This window comes from Orcinus orca, chromosome 7 (assembly GCF_937001465.1).
Source record: "Orcinus orca chromosome 7, mOrcOrc1.1, whole genome shotgun sequence".
Classification (NCBI taxonomy): Eukaryota; Metazoa; Chordata; class Mammalia; order Artiodactyla; family Delphinidae; genus Orcinus; species Orcinus orca.
In genome coordinates, this window is record NC_064565.1 from 109,172,733 (window position 1) to 109,199,392 (window position 26,660).

At 42.4% G+C, this 26,660-nt stretch overlaps 1 protein-coding gene across 1 annotated transcript in view; it reads right to left on the reverse strand.

Annotated features, from left to right (window-relative positions):
- COL4A4 (collagen type IV alpha 4 chain) overlaps positions 1–26,660 on the reverse strand; it is a 133,307-nt gene that overhangs the window by 38,222 nt on the left and 68,425 nt on the right. Inside the window, exons 22-32 of the mRNA XM_049712195.1 lie at positions 17,730–17,802; positions 16,679–16,785; positions 13,573–13,756; positions 11,742–11,810; positions 9,495–9,602; positions 8,810–9,028; positions 6,783–6,944; positions 5,567–5,737; positions 4,355–4,498; positions 1,910–2,017; positions 357–538 (exon numbers count right to left, since the gene is read on the reverse strand). Of these exons, the coding sequence (XP_049568152.1) occupies positions 357–538; positions 1,910–2,017; positions 4,355–4,498; positions 5,567–5,737; positions 6,783–6,944; positions 8,810–9,028; positions 9,495–9,602; positions 11,742–11,810; positions 13,573–13,756; positions 16,679–16,785; positions 17,730–17,802 (1,527 nt within the window). The remainder of the gene's footprint in view (positions 1–356; positions 539–1,909; positions 2,018–4,354; positions 4,499–5,566; positions 5,738–6,782; positions 6,945–8,809; positions 9,029–9,494; positions 9,603–11,741; positions 11,811–13,572; positions 13,757–16,678; positions 16,786–17,729; positions 17,803–26,660) is intronic.

A 26,660-nucleotide genomic window follows, 5' to 3' on the forward strand; every position in this document is an offset into this window, starting at 1 on the left:
ATTGGATAGGAAAGCTTAGTAACCAGAATTTGGGTCATTTTTCAGATGACTCTTTGTACTGGTAAACCAACAGTCCTCAGGCAAGTCTCTATGGAGCTGTTTAAACAAGGCTGGGGGTAGAATGCGGAGTAAGTGACTTGATCATTTATGTCACCGGAACCAGGCATAAGCACTGGCCAGAATTACAGTTACATCATGGCCTTCTAGAAGTTTCCATTCTTCCCTTGACCAGCTCCTTACATTCTAAAAGCCAGTGAAGGACTGTGATGTACACTGGCAAAGTAAGATGACTTACGGGCATCCCGAGAGCAGAAAGGTTTTATTATTTCTTTCCTTCCAAAACAGCAGTTGCTCACCTGGTCACCTGGAAATCCCGGAAAGCCAATGAGCCCTCTCAGCCCAGGTGAGCCTGGAGGGCCTGGGGGTCCAGGAAGACCTGGCTGCCCTTTCCTCCCGGGCTCCCCTCTGTGAAATCCAGGTGGTCCACAGCTTCCTGGCTCTCCTTTCTTCCCTTGTATCCCAGGATGGCCTTTATCACCTGATGGGGTTAGAAGTGTTACAGACCTCTTGGAGGAAATCTCTTGAACTTTAAGGAATAGTTAAACTATCGTGACAGGCGATAGTTAGGCTGTGGGTCTTGGTCCTACTTATAGGAGACAAAAACATCTCCCAGGAACTGGGAGTCCTAATTAATTCCTGCCCTAAGCTGCATCACAACGGGTTTCTGGCTTCCGTGACCTCACTGTAAAAGGAGCTGCCCAGGGCTTCCCGGGTGGCGCAGTGGTTGAGAGTCCGCCTGCCGATGCAGGGGACGCGGGTTCATGCCCCGTTCCGGGAAGATCCCACGTGCCGCAGAGCGGCTGGGCCCGTGAGCCATGGCCGCTGAGCCTGCGCGTCCGGAGCCTGTGCTCCGCAACGGGGGAGGCCACAACAGTGAGAGGCCTGCATACCGCAAAAAAAAAAAAAAAAGGAGCTGCCCATGAAGAGACTCAAGGCTACCCCGGGGGGAGTGAGCAGCATCACTTGCTTTATTTTGTTTTGGTTTGGTTTTTTTGCGGTACGCCGGCCTCTCACTGTTGTGGCCTCTCCCTTTGCGGAGCACAGGCTCCGGATGCGCAGGCTCAGTGGCCATGGCTCACGGGTCCAGCCGCTCCGCGGCATGTGGGATCCTCCCGGACCACGGCACGAACCCGCGTCCCCTGCATCGGCAGGCGGACTCTCAACCACTGCGCCACCAGGGAAGCCCACTTGCTTTATTTTAACATGCTCATATTACAAATGAGGAAGGACTTAACCAGAGGACTTAAAACATTTGTTCCCTAACTCGTTAAGGATAGGGCCAACAAAAGAACCCAGGTCCCATTCAAATTAAGTCTAAACTGGGAAAAGAAAACACAAATGTGGTTGTCAAAATCCTTGCTCTGGGGTGTTTCTGAGGACCAGCAGCACAGGCAGCGAGGGGCTTGTTAGAAAGTCAGAGGCAGACCGGCCCCAGACCTGCTGATTGAGCATCTGCGTTTTAACAAGGGCCCCAAGGGATGTACATTGAAGGTTGAATAGCACCCACTGAAATGATTTGGAGAGTCATTGTGCTACTTATTTTAAGATCAGCCAGCAAAACCAGGAATACTTTAAACCTGGTACCAGTATTTCATGTATCTGTCTGGACTGATTCAAGTTTGGAATATCCAAATCTATAAACACATATGAACTACAGCTAAGTTCTAGCATGGAAAGAAAAGTACCATGAGGTTCTTTAGTGTATGTTTTTACTTTTATCTAAAGAATGACCTTTCCTAATCTCCGAATTACAGTTTTTTTTGGAAAGTTGTCTAATATGCATGCTTGTTTGAATGACCTGTAAAGAAGTCAACTTATTTGGTATGGTTAAAAAAACATAAGCATTTACCTTCTTCTCCTGGGAATCCACCATCTCCAGGAGGTCCAGGTTCCCCGGTTTCCCCCTTTTTTGAAATAATATCCATTTCTCCTTCATATCCTGGGGGTCCTCTTGCTCCTTTAGATATTAATTTTATAAGAGCAAAACAAAAGGAAGCACCACACACGTGATTATTCTGTTACAGCTCCTCACGCCCAGTTTGCAAATCCCCATTTAACCTGCCAAACTGTATTTATGTTCATAGATTGCACAGTATCAACATTGTTGATTGACTTCCTAAAGGAAGGGCCATGCCTTTTACATTCCTTTCCCAACTTGTCCAGCAAAGAGGACTGGTGTACACTGAGGGCTCAGTGAATGTTTGCTAAATTCAACCAAACTCGTCTCAGAGTCTTCAGACAGGCTTGAAAAGTTCCAGGTCTAAAATACATCTCTGTTACATATATAAAATGTAATATTACTCAGCCATTAAAAAGAATGAAATAACGCCATTTTGCAGCAATATGGATGGACCTAGAGATCATACAAAGCAAGGTAAGTCAGAAAGAGAAAGAAAAATACCATATGATAATCACTTATATGTGGATTCTAAAATACAAGACAAATGAACGTATCTATGAAATAGAAACAGACTCACAAACAGAGAGAACAGACTTGCAGTTGCCAGGGGGAAAGAGTAGTGGGGGAGGGAAGGACTGGGAGGTTGGGATTAGCAGATGCAAACTGATATATACAGAATGGATAAACAGCGGGGTCCTACCATATAGCACAGGGAACTATATTCAATATCCTGTGATAAAGCATAATGGAAAAGAATATGAAAAAGAATGTGTGTATAACTGAGTCACTTTTGCTGTAGGGCAGAAATGAACACAACATTATAAATCAACTATACTTCAATAAAATTTTTTAAAACTACATCTCTTTATCCTGTAAATTTTGAATTGTCCATCTCATATTTTCCAGTTCCTTATCTTCCCCTTCCTAACCAGCCTCCAATATTTTCCTTACATTAAAAGAACAGACACTTAACTTGGTTCTCCACATAGAGAATTCTAAGAGGTAGGGAGGGTATACAATATTTCTCCTGATTTCTGCAAACACTATCCAGTTGTAGATGTGGGCTGGAGCGGGCTCATCTCAGCTTGATGAGAGCCACTTAGTAACAAGTCAAGAATTTTGTAAACTAGTTGTTAAACCATCGGTAGTTTTAAATCAGTCATGTTGAGCGTATTTATGGTGGGAGTATTTACACCCTGGCAATCAGCAAACTGTAGTGTAGTAATCAGGGCATTTTTTAAAAACTTTATTTTAGAGAGCCAGCTTACCAGAACATCACTGGCATTAACCCAATTTTAAATATTTTTAGTGGGATAATTATATAGAAGCACAATAGCACAGCAAACATCACTTGTCTAAGCTAACGGAGAATGACTCTGATTCCTTGATTCTATATAAATAATTTACAGGCTAGTAAAACAAAAAATAATAGTAGAATCAATCAACTAAAAGTAATTTGAATTAAATATGAGGCTATTTTCCCAAAGGGCTTTAAAGACAAAAACCTTGTTTCTAGAAATTGTCAAGCATTCATTCTTAACACTAGAAATGAAATCTTACCTTCACTCACCACAGCCTCATGGCTAAGAGATCAAAGTAAATATTTAACAGGGATGGGCACAGAACATTGACACCAGTGGTCTTGAAACTTTTTTTAAAAATAGTAATGGAAACTTTTCTTTAAATGAAGCTTGGGAGAGATGCAATTCATGGCCCAGATGAAAGCGGACTCATTTAGTTCAGCGGTCAGCAGACTACAGCCCACAGGCCAAATCCCACCTGCTGCCAGTTTTTATACAATCCATGAGCTGTGAATGGCTTTCACACTTTTAAATCATTGGGGGAGGTGACTCAAAATAAGAATAATACTTTATGACATGTGAAATTAAGTGAAGTTCAAGTTTCAGTGCCCATAAATAAAATGTTCCCAGAACACAGCTATGTTTGTTTGTTTACGTGTTGTCTCAGGCTGCTTTTGTGCTACAAATGCTGAGTTGTGTAATTTCGACAGAGACCATATGGCCTTAACAAAAACACTGTTTTTTTCATTTAAAAAAATTGAAGGAGGGTTTGGGGACCAGGAGTCCTGCCTGCACCCCCTTCCCAAAAGGTGAGAAGGTTTTCTGAAACCCAAGAGCTCTAAGTCAAAGCCCTTGTTAATTTTTTTTCTATTAATAGAGCAATTCATTTGCCATAGTTATATGGGATAAGATTGGGAGGAAAGGAAAATACATTTTGTTTAAAATCCTAAAACAAACACCATAGATTCAAAAGGCAGCAGAATCCAAGCTGCAGGATAGTTCCATTTTATTTTTTCAGGGATCATACTTATAGGTTCTGGTCAAACACTAAAAACAATCTATGCTGCATCGCTGTGCCATTAGCTGCGTTTACCTTTGTCACCTTTCACTCCTCGGTCTCCCAGGGAGCCGGGCCAACCCTGTTCTCCGTGTTCTCCCTTTCTGCCAGGGTGTCCGTCCGGGCCAGGTTTTCCTCTCTCTCCCGGAAAACCCAGGAAGCCGGGTAGCCCCTGGGGTCCTGAGGAGTAACATGAAGTTTTAGGGAAAAGTTTTATAGGCTAGTACGGTTCCTAGATCTGTGTTCCTTGCCGTCCACGTGGAGAAGCGAACTCCCCCTAACTCTGAGCTTGTGCTGAAGGGAACAGTCACTACCAGCCTCCCGCCTGTAAGAGACAATCTGTCCCATCCAAGTCTCAGTTTTCCCCCCCACAGATCTGAACTGCAGGCCTTTATGCTTCTGAGTCCAGATCCCACAAAGCTTTAAGAGAACTGGGCTTCCCTGGTGGTGCAGTGGTTGAGAGTCCACCTGCCAACGCAGGGGACACGGGTTCGAGCCCTGGTCCGGGAGGATCCCACATGCTGCGGAGCGGCTGGGCCCATGAGCCATGGCCGCTGAGCCTGCGCTCTGGAGCCTGTGCTCCGCAGTGGGAAGCCACCGCAATGAGAAGCCTGCACACCACAATGAAGGGCAGTCCCCACTCTCCGCAACTAGGGAGGGCCCGCATGCAGCAACGGGGACCCAATGCAGCCAAAAATAAATAAATAAATAAAATAAATTTTAAAAAGAAAGAAGCAGAAGTTCAAAGATGTTGGTCTGGGCCTTGGCACACAGGTAGTGCCTAAAAAAAAAAAAAATAGAGAACTGGGTATTGGGGAGGGAGGGAGGGTGGAGGGAGGGAGGGAGGGAGGGTGGAGGGAGGGGGGTAGGGAGGGAGAGGGTGGGTAGGGAGGGAGGGTGGAGGGAGGGGGGTAGGGAGGGAGGGGCCCATCCAAAGTGGAAGCACATCAGCCCTGACCTCCCCCCTCCATCAGTACCACCCAGTCCTCCGGGCAGAAGTGTGTGTAGGTTCTGTGGACCTAACCCCTCCCCCCAACACTCCCGTTTACCTAAACCAGAACATTCTGCCCCTGGAAATTACAATACAGAAGACAAGAAGAAGGGAGAAGTCACACAGGAAAGGACCAAGTCAGGCTAATATACCAGTAAACTCCACAGTATGGTCACCTGTAATTATCTTCACCTGGCAGTGGATTTCAGGTTTATAAAATGGCGGGGGGGGCGGAATAATGGAAAAGCAATACCCACCCTTTGGGCCTGGAAGACCAGGTAGCGCATCATCCCCACTGGGGCCTGGGACTCCCGGGGGCCCTGGGGGTCCATCTGCCCCTGGCCGTCCTGGGACTCCGGGGAGGCCCTTCATTCCAGCGGGTCCAGGAGGCCCCATGTCCCCTTGTTGTCCTTTCCAACCTGGGGCACCTGTGACAAACCGCAGTGACAACAGTGTAGGAAGACTGAGAACTGGCTTCACACACGGGCAGGAAAAAAATCCATGGTAGCTTAAATTGTGTATCTGTGGCCAAGTAAACAATATTTATCAGCTAAAATCCCAGTAGCGACTCTCCATCCGTCTAAGTATATATTTTTCCGGCTGCTATAAAAAGAAAGGCAGATTGCTTGAATAAATATTTCCCAGTTGAGATGCATTATAAAGTCTTTTAAAATGGAAAGTGGATAAGGGTAAAGAATTTATATTTACTCTTGGGTGGGGAGAGGGTGGGAACTAATAGAAGAAAACATTCCAGGTGCTTCTTAAAGCTACAGCCAAGTGAATTTTGGTCAAGCTGTTCACTTTGTAATGAGAGAATTATAGGAATCAACAACGTCATCTAGAATTACTGGTGATTAAAAACAAAGCTGTAGTGGCAGGGTTTGCTCCAATCTCGTTTTGATCCTTTGAGAGGGTGTATTCTTGGATTTGGATAAACACAGCAGAATTGAAATAACAGGTGACAATCTGGATGGTGAAATAAAGATCATATTGGAAACAGCCCCCCAGCACCTTGTGTTGGGAGACACTTTCTCATGGGTCTCTTGATGTCTTGCTGGGTATTCCAAGAACAGAGGGTCCTGACCCATCCTCACTCGGGCTATTTCTCAAGGTTGTGTTGGCAGCGAGCAGCCTGACAGATATAGTGCCTCCCCCAGTAAGAAAAGCAAGCTGTCTTGCAGGTTAATGTATAGCTGTTGTATCCCAGGCTCAGAAACTGCAACCCACCATGTGTGCGGCATCCACTAGCCCCTCTTATATCACCCCAGAGACACTTGGGTGACACAAGGAAATGACACAAACCAACATGAAACTCCTGCTACTTGCAGTGCCATAAAAAATCAAATCCTTTGTTTCTGACCCAAGAATCTTGCTTCTGCCAGCAGCCGTAAAAGAGCAACAGGTGAGCTTATTCCTCTGTAAGTAGGGTAAACCCCACACCTGTCACAGTTCTTGACACCTGCCGACACTTACCTGGACTTCCTGGAGCTCCAGGGAGCCCTGGTGGCCCTGGTCTCCCTGGAGCACCTCTTTCACAGGAATGGCCGGGTGGACCTGGGATCCCTGGAAACCCAGCACTTCCCTCTCTCCCTTTGGGACCTTTGAGACCCGGGAATCCGGGCATGCCAGCTGGCCCTGAAATGATACAGTTCATCTGTGACACTGAGGGCATAACACTACATAGACGGCCTACAGTGGTATTCATGTATATCAATACTGGAGGTAAACATTTTGATCCCGGCTCTGGGCTCCAATGAGTTAAGCCTCTGAATGGATTTTCTTATCATAGATGATAGTGAGCTCCAAGTGCACGGTAAAACCATGCATTGCTAAGAGAACTACTTGATAAGGTTATGTAGACAATGTAGAAGTTGCTTATGCAAATTAAAAATCCATGCAGTTCTTCCTGATTTCCATTAACCTCTAACATTGCAGCAGGCTTTACACCAAACCACCACAACGCTTGCACGCCCAGTTTGTACTGTCTGAATTTGCATTCTGTAAACGATTTCATCATTCCAACTCTCAAAATTTGTATTTATTGGAAAGATAGCATCATGATCTTCAGGGGGAAAAAAGTCTTCCATAATTCTACACCCTAACCTAAAAATCTATTTTATTGTTTAATGTTTTCATTGTATTTTGGTTCATATGTTTGCATTTTTAAAATAGTAATCCCAGTGCACTTTCATTTGTTGGGTTATTTCATATTGCATGTTAATATGCAAATGTTTTCCATTTTATTGTAATCTTTGCAAATATAATTTTAATTGTTAATAGCTGAATAGTATTCCTTTGAGTGTGGTGTGTGAGTATGTGTATGTACATATTACTTAGCTCTCTTTACTGTTTTCAATTGTTCCTCTACTGTGAATAATACTGCAACAGTATTTTCGTACTAACCATCTCCTGTTGAATTCTTCCCTTAAATACATTTCACAAGTGAGATAGTGGGATTACTGGGACAAAATTATTTTCATTGACTCACATAATGTATTATCTTGTTACGTTCCAATTAAATGGGTTTTTGTATATGAAAGCTTCTGACTTACAAACTATTGGATAAGCTCTCTGAGGACCAAGAATGTGGCTTATTTCCCCGCCTTCCATTTTCCCTGTACTATTGTACTATCATGGGTACCTAATAAACACTGGCCCATCCATCATTAGAAAAGACCCAGAACACTGTTTGTAAAAGTCTGATCTGGGGTCCACTTTTCGTCACCATCCCCCAGGGGTTGAAATTCAGACTGGACTGCTGGGCTCCACCCAGTTCTGATGTCATGAATCACAATTTCCTAGATTGGGGCCCAGAAGACGGTGATGTTAATGACCCCCACCTCTACCCCTGTTTTTTGGGGGGCGTGGTATTTTTAAGTACATGAAAATCTGAAAACCTCTGCTGGGGATCCTGAAGAATCCATAACGATTTCAGAAAAGGATGTGACTCAGTGCCAGGGCCATCTCCCCATCTTAAGTTTCACTGCCCTGCCTGCTACCCCTGCTGGAATGAAAGTCCCTCTATCCTTTCACCTGTCCAAAGAACACAGCGTCTGCCAGGACTTAGCTCGTGCCTAGCTCTCCCCCAGAGCTTTCCTTTGAATGCCAGCCCACCCTGCTTTGCCCCACGGAGCTGCTCTTCTCTGACAGCCTGTCCTGCCCTCCTTCAGCCTGGCAATGGCAGTGGGCTGATCTCCCTGCCCCTCGGAGCTAACATACTGTCCTGGAGTCCAAAGCAGGCAGATGTCCGGTAGCTGCTGAATCAAACTGAACAGACTGAGCCACGGTGAGCTGGGTGTGAAAACCACCAATAAAATGCAAAGGCAACACTGTGGATGCAGGTTATTAGAAATGTAACCAATGCCCATGTATGAAGGAAGATGCTTGACTGAAAATTTTAAATTCTAGATTTTTAAGGCAAGATAGTCTAGACACTCTTCAGGGACCTGTTCCAGAACTGAGCTGGCTAAAGGACCACAGGAAGAGCACAGCCCTCATACCTGCAGCCCCCGGTCGTCCAGGATCACCTCTGAGTCCTTTTGACCCTGGTACTCCTAAAAGACCCCTCTTTCCTGGGGGTCCTGGGTAGCCAATAGCAGAGTCTCCCGGAGGTCCCTTCTGACCATTCACTCCAGGTGAACCTGGAGAGCCTGGGGGCCCGACAGGGGAGGACCCCTTTTCACCTCCAAAACCTGGATCTCCCATATCACCATGAAAACCTATTGAACAAAAAATTGTTTAAATTGTTACATGTACAGATATAGAACCAACACACATATAAGACTACTACTTTGATAAAAACACATTGTTTTAAGATACAGGGATACTTACTAAAATTAGGAGTAACTTAAGAGGCAATATTGTTTTTTCCCACCTTTTGTCAGAAAATGAATTGTAACTCCGTGTTTCCTATAAGCCAATGACGTTTCCCTAATTGCTTTCACTTACCAGCAAAGAGTCTGTCTAGACTGAGCAGTTCCTACAACATAACATAATAGTCTATAACTCATGCTCCAGGTTTAAGGAGCCCTGAGACATCACAAAAGTATCATAACCTAGAAGTTATCGAAACATAGCTAAGAGCTTACTATATCAAGAAAAACCATTCTCCCACCATCTAGGGATCCCTGGGCCATTTGCTGACTAAGATCATGAGACATTCCTAAATGAAAAGCCCTTATTTACCAGGTGGACCAGGTATTTCTGAGATTCCTGGTTTGCCACGTTGACCCTTTTCCCCATCCAGACACCTCAACCCAGGAGCTCCCCGACGACCTGGAAATCCCTTTGGACCTAAACAAAAACAACAAAACACAGATACAATAAAATCAAATGAGGACAAAATAAGATGATTTTTAAAATAAAATCTATGTTAAGTCTTTCTTAGGGTATTTCTACTTTATGGAAGTATAGGTGGTGCCTAGCCTGGTTTTTATAAGTCTTGTGCTCCAAATAAGCTTTTCATAGAGATTGAGTTAAGGTACTTTCTCAGAAGCCATACTGCAAAGAATTCTTTCTGAAAGCCTTTGGGACGTACACCACCATTCAGATGAATCTTTTGATACCTTCCCATGCTGAGTCTCAAACACAAATATGTGAGGATACCCTTCCTTGTAAGAGGACAGAGGTGGTGGCCAGTGTGTGGCTTGATGAGAAAGCACCAGAATAAAGACCAAGTCTATTTCCCTGCATCTTACTGCATTTGCCCTTAAATGAAGTACAGGCAAAAAGCACCTGCAAGTGCTTCCCTGGTGGCGCAGTGGTTGAGAGTCCGCCTGTCGATGCAGGGGACGCGGGTTCGTGCCCCGGTCCGGGGAGATCCCACATGCTGCGGAGCAGCTGGGCCCGTGAGCCATGGCCGCTGAGCCTGTGCTCCGCAACGAGAGAGGCCGCAGCAGTGAGAGGCCCGTGTACCGCAAAATAAATAAATAAATAAATAACGAGCACATTTGGGCTTCCCAGGTGGCGCAGTGGTTGAGAGTCCACCTGCCAATGCAGGGGACACGGGTTCGTGCCCCGGTCGGGGAGGATCTCACATGCCGCGGAGCAGCGGGGCCCGTGAGCCATGGCCACTGAGCCTGCGAGTCCGGAGCCTGTGCTCCGCAACGGGAGAGGCCCACGTACCGGGAAAAAAAAAAAAAAAGCACCTGCAAAACGAATTGAGATTTTTTTTAAAACCTTCTGTGTTTTCCTACAAGGAGTTCTCTAAGCAAAAATAACTTATAAATCATGAACTTCAAAGGAGATGCAACTGCTAGCTGAAACTTTGCGTGTTCACTTCCCTTGAGGCTGAAGCTGCTGGAAGCGACCACGCGTGCTTTTTATCCATCCATGACGAGGTACCAGCAAATGTGAAGATGAACGTACAATCAGTCAACCAACCATTCTTCACTCCACTGATACAGAATTATATTTCCACACCCTTGCCACTGCCTTGTGGTGGGTGGCCCGTATTTCCCACACTTTGACCCGGGGCTTGGCCATGTGACTTGCTTTGGCCAATAGGATAGTCACACCATGAAGTAATGAGAGGTGTGAACAGTGCAAGTGAAGCTGGGCCCCACCCTCTGGCATTTCTGCAACCACAGGAGCAGAGCACACCCTGGCCTCACAATGAGATGCCCGTTGCAGACCTGACCTGACCCAGGACCAGGCATGAAGCCAATAGAGACCATCTTAGATCAGCTGAACGACAGACCCATAGAGAGAAACTAAATATTATTTGTTAAAGCCCACTGCAATTTGGAGGCTGTTACACAACACTATTGTGAAAGCTAGTGGTTATAGAGGGCAATAGAGAGTCATTCATCATTCAATGCTTAAACACTTTTTGTATTGATAGTTACGTAGAACAAGAAAGGTGACCTTTAGTGGCCATGCTAGTACTTAACAGGTCATTTAAATGAACTCTAAATAAATAAAAAAGAATTAGACAAAATCCCTTACATAGATCTAGGGTTTAATTCAGCTATAAATATGTGACTGAGTCAAGTGCAGTGGTTGTATGAAAGTGTAATCAGGGGTGCAGATGCGTGGGCACTTTTCAGAATGTTTCTGGTCAGATATTTGGGTCTCTTGGAAAGCAGAATAGAGTAAAACTTATAATCAGTAAGCAAGTAATCAATTTTCACTCTCGGGGCACAAGTAAAGAAAGAAGATATAGTTTTAAAATGCTCAAAAGGCGATCATTTTTGCTGATATGTGATCAAATCAAGGTAAATTTTGTTGCACAGAAATATTATTCAGAGTGGGTTTGGTGGACTGGCGACCCAAGAGGAATGGCTACAAATGGTGTTTCCCGTAGTCCCTCAAAACTTTATAATCAGGGTAGAAATATCCTAAATAGTTCCTGAGGATTTGCTATTGGTTTATCTGTCTTACCAGTTCTTTTAGTTGGGAATGTGTATGACAGTAACTTCTCCTTGATCGTACCTGGAGGTCCATCAAAACCTGGCGGGCCTGGCCTCCCAGGGTAGGTTACGTTACAAGGAACTGTATCACCTGGAATGAAAAAAAAAAGATTGGCATTCACATAATTGATGGTCCAATGCAACGTGAATCTCAATGACAACTCGATCAAGATACTTCTTCATAAGGTATATGTGGAATTCAAAGGAAAAGAAGACTCTCGAGTCTCATTAGGTCACTTGAACTACGTTTATTTTGAATTTCTAGAAGATCTGTCCTGAAATCTGAACTTCAACTGTCAGACAGTAATAGAAGGGGAATAAGAAAAATATTGATTCCAAGAAATATCAGTTTAATAACCTACAAAAAATAATGGATGTATAGACCCATGGATGTCTACTACAATGGAATCAGAAGCTCTGATAAATCATGAAATAGCAGCAAGTATCCAACACTGAGTTCCCAAGATTTGACTCCTAGCTTGGATGTGGGGGAACTGCGCAAATGAAGAGACTGGGAGAGATACTAATAACAGCTTCTGTTTACTGAGGGCCTGCCATGGGTCAGGTGCTTCAAATATATTGTCTCTGGGGGCTTCCCTGGTGGCCCAGTGGTTAGGAATCCATCTGCCAATGCAGGGGACGCAGGCCTGAGCCCTGGTCGGGGAAGATCCCACATGTGGTGGAGTAACTAAGCCCATGTGCCACAACTACTGAGCCTGTGCTCTGGAGCCTGCGAGCCACAACTACTGAGCCCATGTGCCACAACTAAACGCCTAAAACCCGTGCTCTGCAACAAGAGAAGCTACCGCAATGAGAAGCCCGTGCACCGCAACGAAGAGTAGCTCCCACTCACTGCAACTAGAGAAAGCCCATGTGCAGCAATGAAGACAAAACGCAGCCAAAAATAAAATAAATAAATTTATTAAAAAATATATATATATACTGGCTCTTGTTTTTCTAATGACTTTGCAATGTGGTTTTGTCATCCTTCATTTCACTTGGTAAAGAAAATAAAATTTCAAAGTGGTGTTCTGAGTTTTCTTCTCCTTTAAAATGGAATGTTTCCCTTTTATAACAGAAATTTCATCTCATAATGTATTACACCATAAGCTCTTAAATAAAAAATGTACCATATGAATAAAAATAATGTTATATTTTGATGGTTCCAGACCATGATCTTAAACCATATCAAATTCCAAGGTATTCGTCTTTCTATGTTGTCAAAGCAAGAACCAAACATATTATTATATTATAAAATTTCACAAGTATCTATGTAACTCAAGTCATATGCACATATTACAAAAGAGAAAAATCTTAAATCAATCTTTTTCCAAACTTTTAAAAAGTTTTCAGCTATAAAACTACAAGTCACTTTATTGTTTGAAATCCAAATAACTGTCAAATATATTTAAAATCCCTCCTTTTTTTCTCCCTAGAAGGCCTACAAATGGGTTTTCATGGACAATGCTGTATTTTTAAAATGAAATATTAGTGGTTTTATTCAAATAAAATGCATAATCTCAAAAGATAGTAAAAAAGGAGAGATTTTGAATATATACATGTATGTAATTTTAAGTCAGATTGTCCACATTGATACTGAGAAATGAATGAAAGGCAATTTGCCAAACCAATAAAACAGCAAAGACATCTTAGCATTTTAAAGATTTGTTTTAAGTATTGATTGTGCTGTAATGCTTTTATTTGTTTGACAACATTCAAGGTTTGAACAGTGAATTGTGGGAATTTTATTTTAGAGGTTCTACCATAACTGTAATAACTTTGCCCAGAAGAGCAGCTTACTTTAGTATCCATGATTTCACTTGACATTCTGCCACAAAAACATTCAAAATTACCTTTCTGACCCTTCAAGCCATCAGGGCCCCTCTTGCCTGGGCAGCCTGGAGCTCCTGGTTGCCCTCTCTCTCCTGGTGGACCAGGAAATCCCAGTCCCGGAGGCCCCCTAGGTCCTGCTCTGCCCGGGGGGCCTGGTGGTCCAGGAGGCCCTTTATCACCTGGGGCTGCATCTTCATGATCTCCCTGAGAACATTTGCATCAAGAGTCAATCACCAACCTCTGAAAGGCCATGAACTCAAAGCAGTCATTGTCACTGTAGGCTACAAAAATGCATGCAGAAAGCCAGTTAATTCTAGAAGTTACTTAATAGCAAATGCAATTTTAAATGATTAACTAAGATTCTTCTTAATGTTTTACATACATATCTACAGACATATATATGCTCTTGATGTGTGTTTTATGATTCAAAAACAGAAAATTATATGTGTTACGTCTTAAATACAGAATAAGAAATTTTATTTAGAACCACTCTGTGACAGCAAATACAATAAAATATAGAAATGCATACATTAAGGGAAGTAGTGGGCTTACAAACTAAATAAATTCTTATCTATTAGAAACGTTTTTTCTGCATTATTGTAAGACACAGGGAGGGACTTTATCGCCCTCCACCTCTGTGGGCCAAGGGCTGACAAATCCTTTCTCCTCCTGCATAAGAATGTGACCTTTGGTTAAGGGTCTAGTTCTGCTCTTCAGGAATCTGCATAAAAATGGATGTCAACTGCGTTACTAGACCACATTGCTTATGGTAAAATTAATCCCTGGCTGCAAAACTTGCATGTGGTCTGGAAGAACTATAAAGACCTGTGTGGAGCCTTTGTCAGGGCTTCCTTAAGAGGTGGCTCCTGTAACTGGCAAGTTCCTTGTGGGGTCCCCGCAAGCTAGCCCTGTGGTGGAGATAACACTCCCGTGGAGAAGGAGGCTTTCAAGTCCAGGCTGCTCACACTTCTGCATATGAGAATCTCATTGCCTTCACCCCAACTGAACGAAAAGCTGCAAGGACTCCCGTGTAGGAGGAACGCCTGACACTGCCCTGCAGGCAAGCTGAGGGTCACACCTTCTAGCCTTCTGAGCGGCCTGGTCCCAAATGTGGTCTATGAGTCTGAATTGTTTCAGACTCAGTCTGAAACTCTAGAGAGATTCCCCGTCCCTAGCGGGTGGTATAGAAATTCCTCTCCCAATCTGATCTGTAAATACACTTCGGTTTTTCACAGTTAGGTTAGTACATGATGACACTTATCACTCAGTGACGTTGGTTTCTAAATACAGCAGTCCCCTGCTTATTCACGGTTTCACTTTCCAAGGTTTCAGTTAGGCACGGTCTGAAAATATTAAATGGAAAATTCCAGACATAAACAATTCACAAGTTTTAAACTGCGCTCCGTTCTGAGTAGCATGATGAAGCCGTCTTGCTCCATCTCACTAGGGACGCGAATCAACCCCTTCTCCAGCATATCCTTCAGTCGGTCACTTAGTAGCGTCTGGTTATCAGATTGACTGCAGTGGTATCGCAGTGCTTGTGTGCAAGTCACCCTTATTTTACTTAATAACAGCCCCAGAGCACAAGAGTAGGGACGCTGATAATTCAGATATGCCCAAGAGAAGTTGTAAAGTGCTTCCTCTAAGTGAAAAGGTGCACGTTCTCAATTTAATAAGGAAAGAAAGAAGAATCGTATGCTGAGGTTGCTAAGATATATGGTAAGAATGACTTTTATATCCATGAGATTGTGAAGAAGGAAAATGAAATTTGTGCTAGTTTTGCTGCCACACCGCAACCTGCAGAAGTCGTGGCACAGTGCTTGCTAAGTGCTTAGTTAAGATGGAAAGGCATTAAATTTGTACAACAAGATATTTTGAGAGAGAGAGAGACACTACATTCACATAAATTGTATTACAGTATCTTGTTATAATTGTTTTATTTTATTATTAGTTGTTAATCTCTCACAGGGCCTAATTTATAAATTAAACTTTATCATAGGTATGTATCATAGGTATGTATGGGGTCGGGTACTATCCACGGTTTCAGGCATCCACTTGGGGTCTTGCACCATGTCCCCTGTGGATGAGGGGGGGACCACTGTAGTTTCTTAAGTGGAAGAATGAATGAAACAGGGATTACCAAATCTAAAGCAGAGAAGATTATTTATATACTCAATATCTGCTGAAAGACCAGAAAGCTATAAATACCATCTAACCCAACTTCCAAACTTCCGTCTCTTATTCACATGTATTTTATCAGATAGGAGTCCTATAAAATCAGAACATGGTCCTTCCTTTTTACAACACTCTCAATGGCAGGCTGCATGATCTGGTGGAAACAGCAGGTACTGGAAATAAGAAAGACTGGGTTTGCCCTCCTGCTTAGCCTACTTGATAGATTGTCGACCTTGAGTAACGTACCCTAAGCCTGCATCTCCTTTCTGTAAACTCTCAAAGATAATTGTTCCTCAGAAGACAACAGTTACGAGTAAAACATCTAGCTCAGTTTGTGTGGCACTGCAAGCATTCAAAACTACCTCATGTGCCAAGATATTTTAAGTTCCTGCTTATGTCTCACAGTCTTTTCTTATGAACTTCATCAGCTACACGTGGACTCCACCCAAAACATGTCTGAAAAATGCAGAATTATCATTTATCAGTGGGACCTTCCATCAGCCAATATGTCTATCCAGTGGATCTGCACTAGTTCCTCCTTTCTTGCTTGCCACTTCCCCTCATGTGCTTCTTCATCAGAGAACAGAACTGAAGGTAATTATCAGGACCTGTGTGCTATCCTCCACCCTACAGAGTCAACTGAACAGACCTGAAACCAGTGCGGGCTCTGTAGAGACAAGGGCCCCAGAAGGAAATAAGCACCACGAGAAGAATATAAAGACTAGGGAGAGAAACTCTTGCTATGATGAACTGCACTCGGGATTTTAGACCATCTGCAATAAGCACCTTTTGTAACAGCCATCTTTTTGTGGCAGGGAATCAAAGGCGACTCTGATTTACAGCACGTTGACACGTTACCGTTCAGCTTTTTTAAACTGAGAAGGGGAAAACAGATGCTTTGTGACCATGTAAGAGAGTGAAACTCTATAGCAGGAGAAGAGTTATACACACCAGCGGTCCTGGGTCCCCTTTTTCTCCAGCATATCCATCTCGACCGTGTTGTCCCTGCTGCCCCGGAAATCCTGGGGGCCCATCAGGACCTCTTTCTCCTTTATGCCCTGGTAACAAAGGCCGAAAGAGTCAAGCCCTTCTCAGCAATGGAATAAGTAGAAGGAAACAAAGGACTAAAGATAAAGGCAATGACCATGACCCTGGGCTGGTAGAGGTTCCTCTGAGCGTCTCAGTTGACTAAAGTCACACGAAGACCACCATGCAAAAGTCAAAGGGGAGACTGACAATTGCCAAGCCCATTGAATCTCTTATTTGGGAAATGTTTCTTTTCCTGTTCTGACAAGGAGGTTGTGTGTGGAGGTGCCAATCCCTACAGCATCTTCCTCTGCTTGTGTGACACCAAACACGGTATGCCATCCCCTGGCCATAGTGAGTGGGGGAATGGTCCATGGTTGGGCCCATGCCCCAGGCTAATCCAGTCCTTCCTGGACCTTTTTTATTCTAACTGGAGCAGAAGGAGGTAGAGTTTTCTTTCACCTCTGGCTGTAAGAACTTGGAGCTACCTGGGGGCATGTACCCATAGCCCAGAGAAAACCAGACAGGGCGAAAATGCAGATGGTGCAAAGAAAGATGCAAGATGCCGAGACAGCCTTCTCATGCAGTCGTCCCGGTGCAAACCATACACCTAACCTTTCAAATTTTGTTTAAGTCAATAAATGACTTCTCTAAAAACACTACTTCAAGCTGGGTTTTTGTCGCTTACAACCAAAATATTCTTGATTAATACAGGATACTATAATGCACTGAATAAATGCTAGGCAAACCAAAGGAGGTCTTGTTTCAAACCCAGTTCACAACAATGAGGATTTGAGCACAGGATTTAGGCTCAACATTGACACGACTCTGAAGGGCAGGGAGTATTTTTTTTAAGCAATTGCAACAGTCCCAAATCTTATTATAGAATTCATCTGCAGTCACAGGAGAAATTAATGCAAGAGAATGGTTCATACATCATTCAGAAAATGGCAGGGAGCTGATTGATTATGCCCACCTTTCACTCTTGATACAACCAGGTCACCTTTTTCTCCTTTGCTGCCAGGTGGTCCTGAGGTACCAGGTTTTCCCTTGGTAAAAAAATACGAGGAAAAAATCAGTTTAACTGTGATGGGTCAAAAGTTATTTGTATACATCTAACCTCTCTCTTCTTTCCTTCTAAATCACCTGTTCTAGATTCTAGTTTGGTACTGTTGGTGTCATTCTCTTCCCCACCTTCCAAGGGGGGTCCTGCCTTACAAAACTGAGGTTCTTGAACTGCATGTGAAAGCTGGTGGCATCTGAGTAACCACTGTGCCTGAGTCAGCAGAAATGTGTCACTGTCAGCTTCTTGGTTGTGGCAATGTACTGCGGTTCTGTAAGATATTCACTGGGGGAAGCCAGGTGAAGTGTACATGGGACCTCTGGGTATGATTGTGCAACTTCTTGTGAGTCATAACATAAAAATTTATCTCAAAATAATTTACAATTAAAAAAGTTAACTATCTTGAGTGTTGTCATGTAGAATTGGGAGGAAAGGAGGGGAGAGGTTAACCACAGCAGCTGGCACTAGAGCAGAACACAGAGGTTTAGGAATGAATGTGATGAAAAACACTGTGATATTATAGGACATTGACGAGCAAGAGAAGGAATCTTTCTGTAATCAATGTATTTCCTCTGTATGGCAAGTAAACAACTAATTTTGGCCAATGGGCTCATCATCTTTTAACTTCAACACTGCCCTGAGCCTGGACTATTTCAGTCACAGTTTTGTGTTACATGTTATTAAATAGTAAGACATATCAAAAATCTGTAATCCTACCTTTGGTATATGAGAATGACCAAGAATTACAGTAAATACAGTTATAGAAGCACTGTATATAGCTTAAGGTCACTTATCTGGTGACCTCAATGATCAAGAAACACAGACAAGAATTTGGAAGGAGGTAAAAATGACTGAGCAGACCACTTGCTTTGCTTACACAGATGCCACTTTGTCTTTTTTTCATACAGTCTTAACAGCATGGTCAAGCAAGCTTAATTATCTTTTTAACTGGCTTCTATTAGCTCATGAGCAGTGCACTACAAAGGGGGGTAGAGGTACAAGTAGAGAAAGGACAATGGCAGCATCAAACAGTAAGAGCAAAGAAAAAGCCTGAAATGTATACAACAGGTATCAAAACTAAAGTGGACAAAATGATTGGGAGCCATTTAATGTACAGAAAATACAGCTCCACACACTACTCAATACTCCCATTCAGAGCACCACCTAAATGAGCTCCAGAGACGGGCGCGAGCCGCGGCTAACAGCGCGGACACCAGAGACGGGCATGAGACGCTAAGGCTGCTGCTGCAGCCACCAAGAGGCCTGTGTGCGAGCACAGGTCACTCTCCACACCTCCCCTCCCGGGAGCCTGTGCAGCCCGCCACTGCCAGGGTCCCGGGATCCAGGTACAACTCCCCCGGGAGAACACACGGCCTGCCTCAGGCTGTGGCAACATCACACTGACCTCTGCCGCCGCAGGCTCGCCCCGCATTTCGTGCCCCTCCCTCTCCCCGGTCTGAGTGAGCAGAGCCCCCAGATCAGCTGCTCCTTTAACCCCGTCCTGTCTGGGCGGGGAACAGACACCAGAGGGCAACCTACACGCAGAGGAGGGGCGAAATCCAAAGCTGAACCCCAGGAGCTGTGCGATCAAAGAAGAGAAAGGGAAATCTCTCCCAGCAGCCTCAGGGGCAGTGGATTAAAGCTCCACAATCATCTCTGGAATACCTGAATAGTCAACGAATCAACCCAAAATTGAAGTGGTGGACTTTGGGAGCAACTGTAGACTTGGGGTTTGTTTTCTGCATCTAATTTGTTTCTGGCTTTATGTTTATCTTACTTTAGTATTTAGAGCTTATTGTCATTGGTAGATTTGTTTATTGATTTGGTTGCTCTCTTCCTTTTTTCTATTAATATATATATACATATTTTTTTTCCTTTCTCTCTTTTTCTGAGGGTGTAAGTGTATGCTTCTTTGTGTGATTTTGTCTGTATAGCTTTGCTTTTACCATTTTCCCTAGGGTTCTGTCCGTCCATTTTTTTTTTTAGTATAGTTTTGAGTGCTTGTTATCATTGGTGGATTTGTTTTTTAGTTTGGTTGCTCTCTTCTTTCTATCTTTCTTTTTTTATTACTTTTTTATTTTTAATAAGTTTTATTATTTTAATAACTTTATTTATTTTTTTTCTCACATTTCTTCTGAGCCGTGTGGCTGACAGGGTCTTGGTGCTCTGACCAGGTGTCAGGCTTGAGCCTCTGAGGTGGGAGAGCCAAGTTCAGGACACTGGTCCACCAGAGGCCTCCCAGCTCCACGTAATATCAAACAGCGAAAGCTCTCACAGAGATCTCCATCTCAACACTAAGACCCAACTCCACTGAGCGACCAGCAAGCTACAGTGCTGGACATCCTATGCCAAACAAATAGCAAGATAGAAACACAACCCCACCTATTAGCAGAGAGGTTGCCTAAAATCATAATAAGTTCACAGACACCCCGAAACACACCACCAGATGCGGTCCTGCCCACCAGAAGGACAAGACCCAGCCTCATCCACCAGAACACAGCCACCAGTCCCCTCCACCAGGAAGCCTACACAACCCACTGAACCAACCTTAGTCACTGGGGGCAGACACCAAAAACAACGGGAACTACAAACTTGCAGGCTGCGCAAAGGAGACCCTAAACACTGTAAGTTAAGCAAAATGAGAAGACAGAGAAACATACAGCAGATGAAGGAGCAAGGTAAAAACGCACCAGACCAAACAAATGAAGAGGAAATAGGCAGTCTACCTGAAAAAGAATTCAGAGTAATGATAGCAAAGATATCCAAAGTCTTGGAAATAGAATGGAGAAAATACAAGAAACGTTTAAAAAGGACACAGAAGAACTAAAGAGCAAACAAACAATGATGAACAACACAATAAATGAAATTAAAAATTCTCTAGAATGAATCAATAGCAGAATAAGTGAGGCAGAAGAACAGATAAGTGACCTGGAAGATAAAATAGTGGAAATAACTACTGCAGAGCAGAATAAAGAAAAAAGAATGAAAAGAATTGAGGGCAGTCACAGAGACCTCTGGGACAACATTAAACGCACCAACATTTGAATTATAGGGGTCCCAGAAGAAGAGAAAAAAAGGGACTGAGAAAATATTTGAAGAGATTACAGTTGAAAACTTCCCTAACATGGGAAAGGAAATAGTCAATCAAGTCCAGGAAGCACAGAGAGTCCATACAGGATAAATCCAAGGAGAAACATGGCAAGACACATAGTAACCAAACTATCAAAAATTAAACACAAAGAAAAAATATTAAAAGCAGCAAGGGAAAAGCAACAAATAACATACAAGGGAATCCCCAAAAGGTTAACAGCTGATCTTTCAGCAGGAGCTCTGCAAGCCAGAAGGGAGTGTCAGGACATATTTAAAGTGATAAAAGGGAAAAACCTACAAACAAGATTACTCTACTCAGCAAGGATCTCATTCAGATTCGATGGAGAAATTAAAACGTTTACAGACAAGCAAAAGCTAAGAGAATTCAGCACCACCAAACCAGCTTTAAAACAAATGCTAAAGGAACTTCTCTAGGCAGAAAACACAAGAGAAGGAAAAGACCTACAATAACAAACCCAAAACAATTAAGGAACATACATATCGAAAATTACCTTAAATGTAAATGGATTAAATGCTCCAACCAAAAGACACAGACTGGCTGAATGGATACAAAAACAAGACCTGTATATATGCTGTCTACAAGAGACCCACTTCAGACCTAGGGACACATACAGACTGAAAGTGACGGGATGGCAAAAGATATTCCATGCAAATGGAAATCAAAAGATAGCTGGAGTAGCAATTCTCATATCAGAAAAAATAGACTTTAAAATAAAGACTATTACAAGAGACAAAGAAGGACACTAAATAATGATCAAGAGATCAATCCAAGAAGAAGATATAACAATTGTAAATATTTATGCACCCAACATAGGAGCACCTTAATACCTAAGGCACATGCTAACAGCCATAAAAGGGGAAATCGACAGTAACACAGTCATAGTAGGGGACTTTAACACCCCACTTTCACCAATGGACAGATCATCCAAAATGAAAATAAATAAGGAAACACAAGCTTTAAATGATACATTAAACAAGATGGACTTAATTGATATTTATAGGACGTTCCATCCCAAAACAACAGAATACACTTTCTTCTCAAGTGCGCATGGAACATTCTCCAGGATAGATCATATCTTGGGTAACAAATCAAGCCTTGGTAAATTTAAAAAATTGAAATCATATCAAGTATCATTTCCAACCACAACATTATGAGACTAGATATCAATTACAGGGAAAAATCTGTAAAAAAATACAAACACATGGAGGCTAAACAATACACTACTAAATAACCAAGAGATCACTGAAGAAATCAAAGAAGAAATTTAAAAATACCTAGAAACAAATGACGAAAACACGATGACCCAAAACCCAAAAGCAGTTCTAAGAGGGGAGTTTATAGCAATAGAATGTTACCTCAAGAAACAAGAAACATCTCAAATAAACAAACTAACCTTACACCTAAAGCAATTAGAGAAAGAAGAACAAAATATCCCCAAAGTAAGCAGAGGGAAAGAAATCATAAAGATCAGAAATAAATGAAAAAGAAATGAAGGAAACGACAGGAAAGATCAATAAAACTAAAAGCTGGTTCTTTGAGAAGGTAAAATTGATAAACCATTAGCCAGACTCACCAAGAGAAAAAGGGAGAAGGCTGAAATCAGCAAAATTAGAAATGAAAAAGGAGAAGTAACAACTGACACTGCAGAAATAAAAAAGATCATGAGAGATTACTACAAGCAACAATATGCCAATAAAATGGAGATAATCATGAGATATTACTACAAGCAACAATATGCCAATAAAATGGACAACCTGGAAGAAATGGAAAAATTCTTAGAAAAGCACAACCCTCCAAGACTGAACCAGGAAGAAATAGAAAATATAAACAGACCAATCACAAGCACTGAAATTGAAACTGTGATTACAAATCTTCCAACAAACAAAAGGCCAGGACCAGATGGTGTCACAGGTGAATTCTATCAAACATTTATAGAAGAGCTAACACCTATCCTTGTCAAACTCTTCCAAAATACAGCAGAGGGAGGAACACTCTCCAACTCATTCTACGAGGCCACCATCACCCTGATAAGAAGACCAGACAAAGATGTCACAAAAAAAGAAAACTACAGGCCAATATCACTGATGAACATAGATGCAAAAATCCTCAACAAAGTACTAGCAAACAGAATCCAACAGCACATTAAAAGGATCATACACCATGATCAAGTGGGGTTTATCCCAAGAATGAAAGGTTCTTCAGTATACGCAAATCAATCAATGTGATGCACCATATTAACAAATTGAAGAAAAGCCATATGATCATCTCAATAGATGCAGAAAAAACTTTTGCCAAAATTCAGCACCCATTTATGATAAAAACCCTCCAGAATGTAGACATAGAGGGAACTTACCTCAACATAATAAAGCCCATATATGACAAACCCACAGCCAACATCTTTCTCAGTGGTGAAAAACTGAAACCATTTCCTCTAAGACCAGGAACAAGACAAGGTTACCCACTCTCATCACTATTATTCAACATAGTTTTGGAAGTTTTAGCCACAGAAATCAGAGAAGAAAAAGAAATAAAAGGAATCCAAATCAGAAAAGAAGAAGTAAAGTGTCACTGTTTGCAGATGACATGATACTATACATAATGATGCTACCAGAAAACTACTAGAGCTAATCAGTGAATTTGGTAAAGTAGTAGGATACAAAATTATGCACAGAAATCTCTTGCATTCCTATACACTAATGATGAAAAATCTGAAAGAGAAATTAAGGAAACACTTCCATTTACCACTGCAACAAAAAGAATAAAATACCTAGGAATAAACCTACCTAAAAAGACAAAAGGCCTTTATGCAGAAAACTACAAGACAGTGATGAAAGAAATTAACGATGATACAAACAGATGGAGAGATATACCATGTTCTTGGACTGGATGAATCAACATTGTGAAAATGACTATACTGCCCAAAGCAATCTACAGATTCAATGCAACCCCTATCAAACTACCAATGGCATTTTTCACAGAACTAGAACAAAAATTTCACAATTTGTATGGAAACACAAAAGACCCCGAATAGCCAAAGCAATCTTGAGAAAGAAAAACGGAGCTGGAGGAATCAGGCTCTCAGACATCAGACTATACTACAAAGCTACAGTAATCAAGACAGTATGGTGCTGGCACAAAAACAGAAATATAGATCAAAGGAACAGGATAGAAATTCCAGAGGTAAACCCACGCACATATGGTCACCCTATCTTTGATAAAGGAGGCAAGAATATACAATAGAGAAAAGACAGCCTCTTCAATAAGTGGTGCTGGGAAAACTGGACAGGTACGTGTAAAAGAATGAAATTAGAACACTCCCTAACACTACGCATAAAAATAAACTCAAAATGGATTAAAGACCTAAATATAAGACAAGACACTATAAAACTCTTAGAGGAAAACATAAGCAGAACACTCTATGACATAAATCACAGCAAGATCCTTTTAGCCCCACCTCCTAGAGAAATGGAAATAAAAACAAAAATAAACAAATGGGACCTAATGAAACTTAAAAGATTTTGCACAGCAAAGGAAACCATACACAAGATGAAAAGACAACCCTCAGAATGGGAAAAAATATTTGCAAACGAAGCAACTGACAAAGGATTAATTTCCAAAATATACAAGCAGCTCATGCAGCTCACTATCAAAAAGACAAACAAACAATCTAAAAATGGGCAGAAGACCTAAATAGACATTTCTCCAAAGAAGATATACAGATTGCCAACAAACACATGAAAGGATGCTCAACATCACTAATCATTAGAGAAATGCAAATCAAAACTACGATGAGGTATCACCTCACACCAGTCAGAATGGCCATCATCAAAAAATCTACAAACAATAAAATGCTGGAGAGGGTGTGGAGAAAAGGGAACCCTCTTGCACTGTTGGTGGGAATGTAAATTGATACAGCCACTATGGAGAACAGTATGGAGGTTCCTTAGAAAACTAAAAATAGAACTACTGTATGACCCAGCAATCCCACTACTGGGCATATACCCTGAGAAAACCATAATTCAAAAAGAGTCATGTACCACAATGTTCACTGCAGCTCTATTTACCATAGCCAAGACATGGAAGCAATCTAAGTGTCCATAAACAGATGAATGGATGAAGAAGATGTGGCACATATATACGATGGAATATTACTCATCCATAAAAAGAAAGCAAATTGAGTTATTTGTAGTGAGGTGGATGGACCTAGAGACTGTCATACAGAGTGAAGTAAGTCAGAAAGAGAAAAACAAATACCATATGCTAACACATATATATGGAATCCAAAAAAAAAAGTTTCTGAAGAACCTATGGGGAGGACAGGAATAAAGATGCAGATGTAGAGAATGGACTTGAGGACATGGGGAGGGGGAAGGGTAAGCTGGGATGAAGTGAGCGAGTGGCATGGACATACATACATTACCAAATGTAAAATAGATAGCTAGTGGGAAGCAGTCACATAGCACAGGGAGATCAGCTCGGTGCTTTGTGTCCAGCTAGAGGGGTGGGATAAGGAGGGTGGGAGGGAGATGCAAGAGGGAGGGGATATGGGGATATATGTATATGTATAGCTGATTCACTTTGTTATACAGAAGAAACTAACACACCATTGTAAAGCAATTATACTCCAATAAAGATGTAAAAAAAATACACAACAACAAAATCTCAGCAGCCACAAGAACTCCTCTCTGCCGGGCAAGTACTAGTTATTTTATACACAGTCTAGGTCAGGAACTTCAACCATGGATGCCCACTGGGGGGCCATGCTCTTCCGAAAAGCAGGCGAGAGGGCATGGTGGAGACTCGAGCCCCCAGACCTCCTCAGCTTCCGGCAGTGGTGCGGATCCAGTGATCTGTGCTAATGGGCTTCCAATTTCTCAAGGGCAGCCATAAACATATTAATAGTACAAAAGCAAACACTGTGAGGACAGAATGAAACACGCTGGAGGTTCAGATTTAGTCCATGGCAGTTTGTGACCTTTGGTTTGCGCTGCAACTCCTCAGGGGCAGCGACCCTGGCCATCTGGTTCACTGGTGTGTACCTTGTAGCTCTCAGAATATACTGTTGAATTGAATTCTTACCAACAAACTCGTAGGACAGGTGTTGTTATATCCATCTTACAGGAAAACCACAGAGCTCACCAATGTCAGAGTTGGGATTTGAAGCTTGGTCCATGTGCTCCTAAGCCCTGTGCCTTCCAATAGAGCATCGTGGTGGCAAACCCCCATCCTGGGAACTGCTCTCAGGCTAAGGCAATGAATACAAGGCTTTGGTCCAACCACAGGAAAAACTGCAAAGAACTTAAACCTACTTTTCTGTTTTCTACTTTCCCACAAATCTGTGGCTTCTGGAGCCAGGGACCAGCAGAGGAGAGAGATGTACAGCGGAGTGAGAACACCCAAGAATGCTTGTCTGTGGGTCCTTCAAGCTCCCTCTTTCTGTCCATCCCTCCCTCCCTCCTTTCCTTTCCTGTGCCCCATAGTATGAACTTGGTCCCTAACTGTGATCACAGTGAGATGAATTTAGTACAGAGAAGTCATATGGACAGAATCATACACAGAACAGAGACATCAGAAATACGGCCAGTTTAATGCAACATTGTAAATCAACTACACTTTAATTTAAAATAATTTTTTTTTTTTTAAATTAAAAGGTAAGTCCTGGAGCAACTGAATTACATAAACCTCCGCCAGGATAACCCTGGCTGAACTAGTAATCCACACTCCAAGATGTT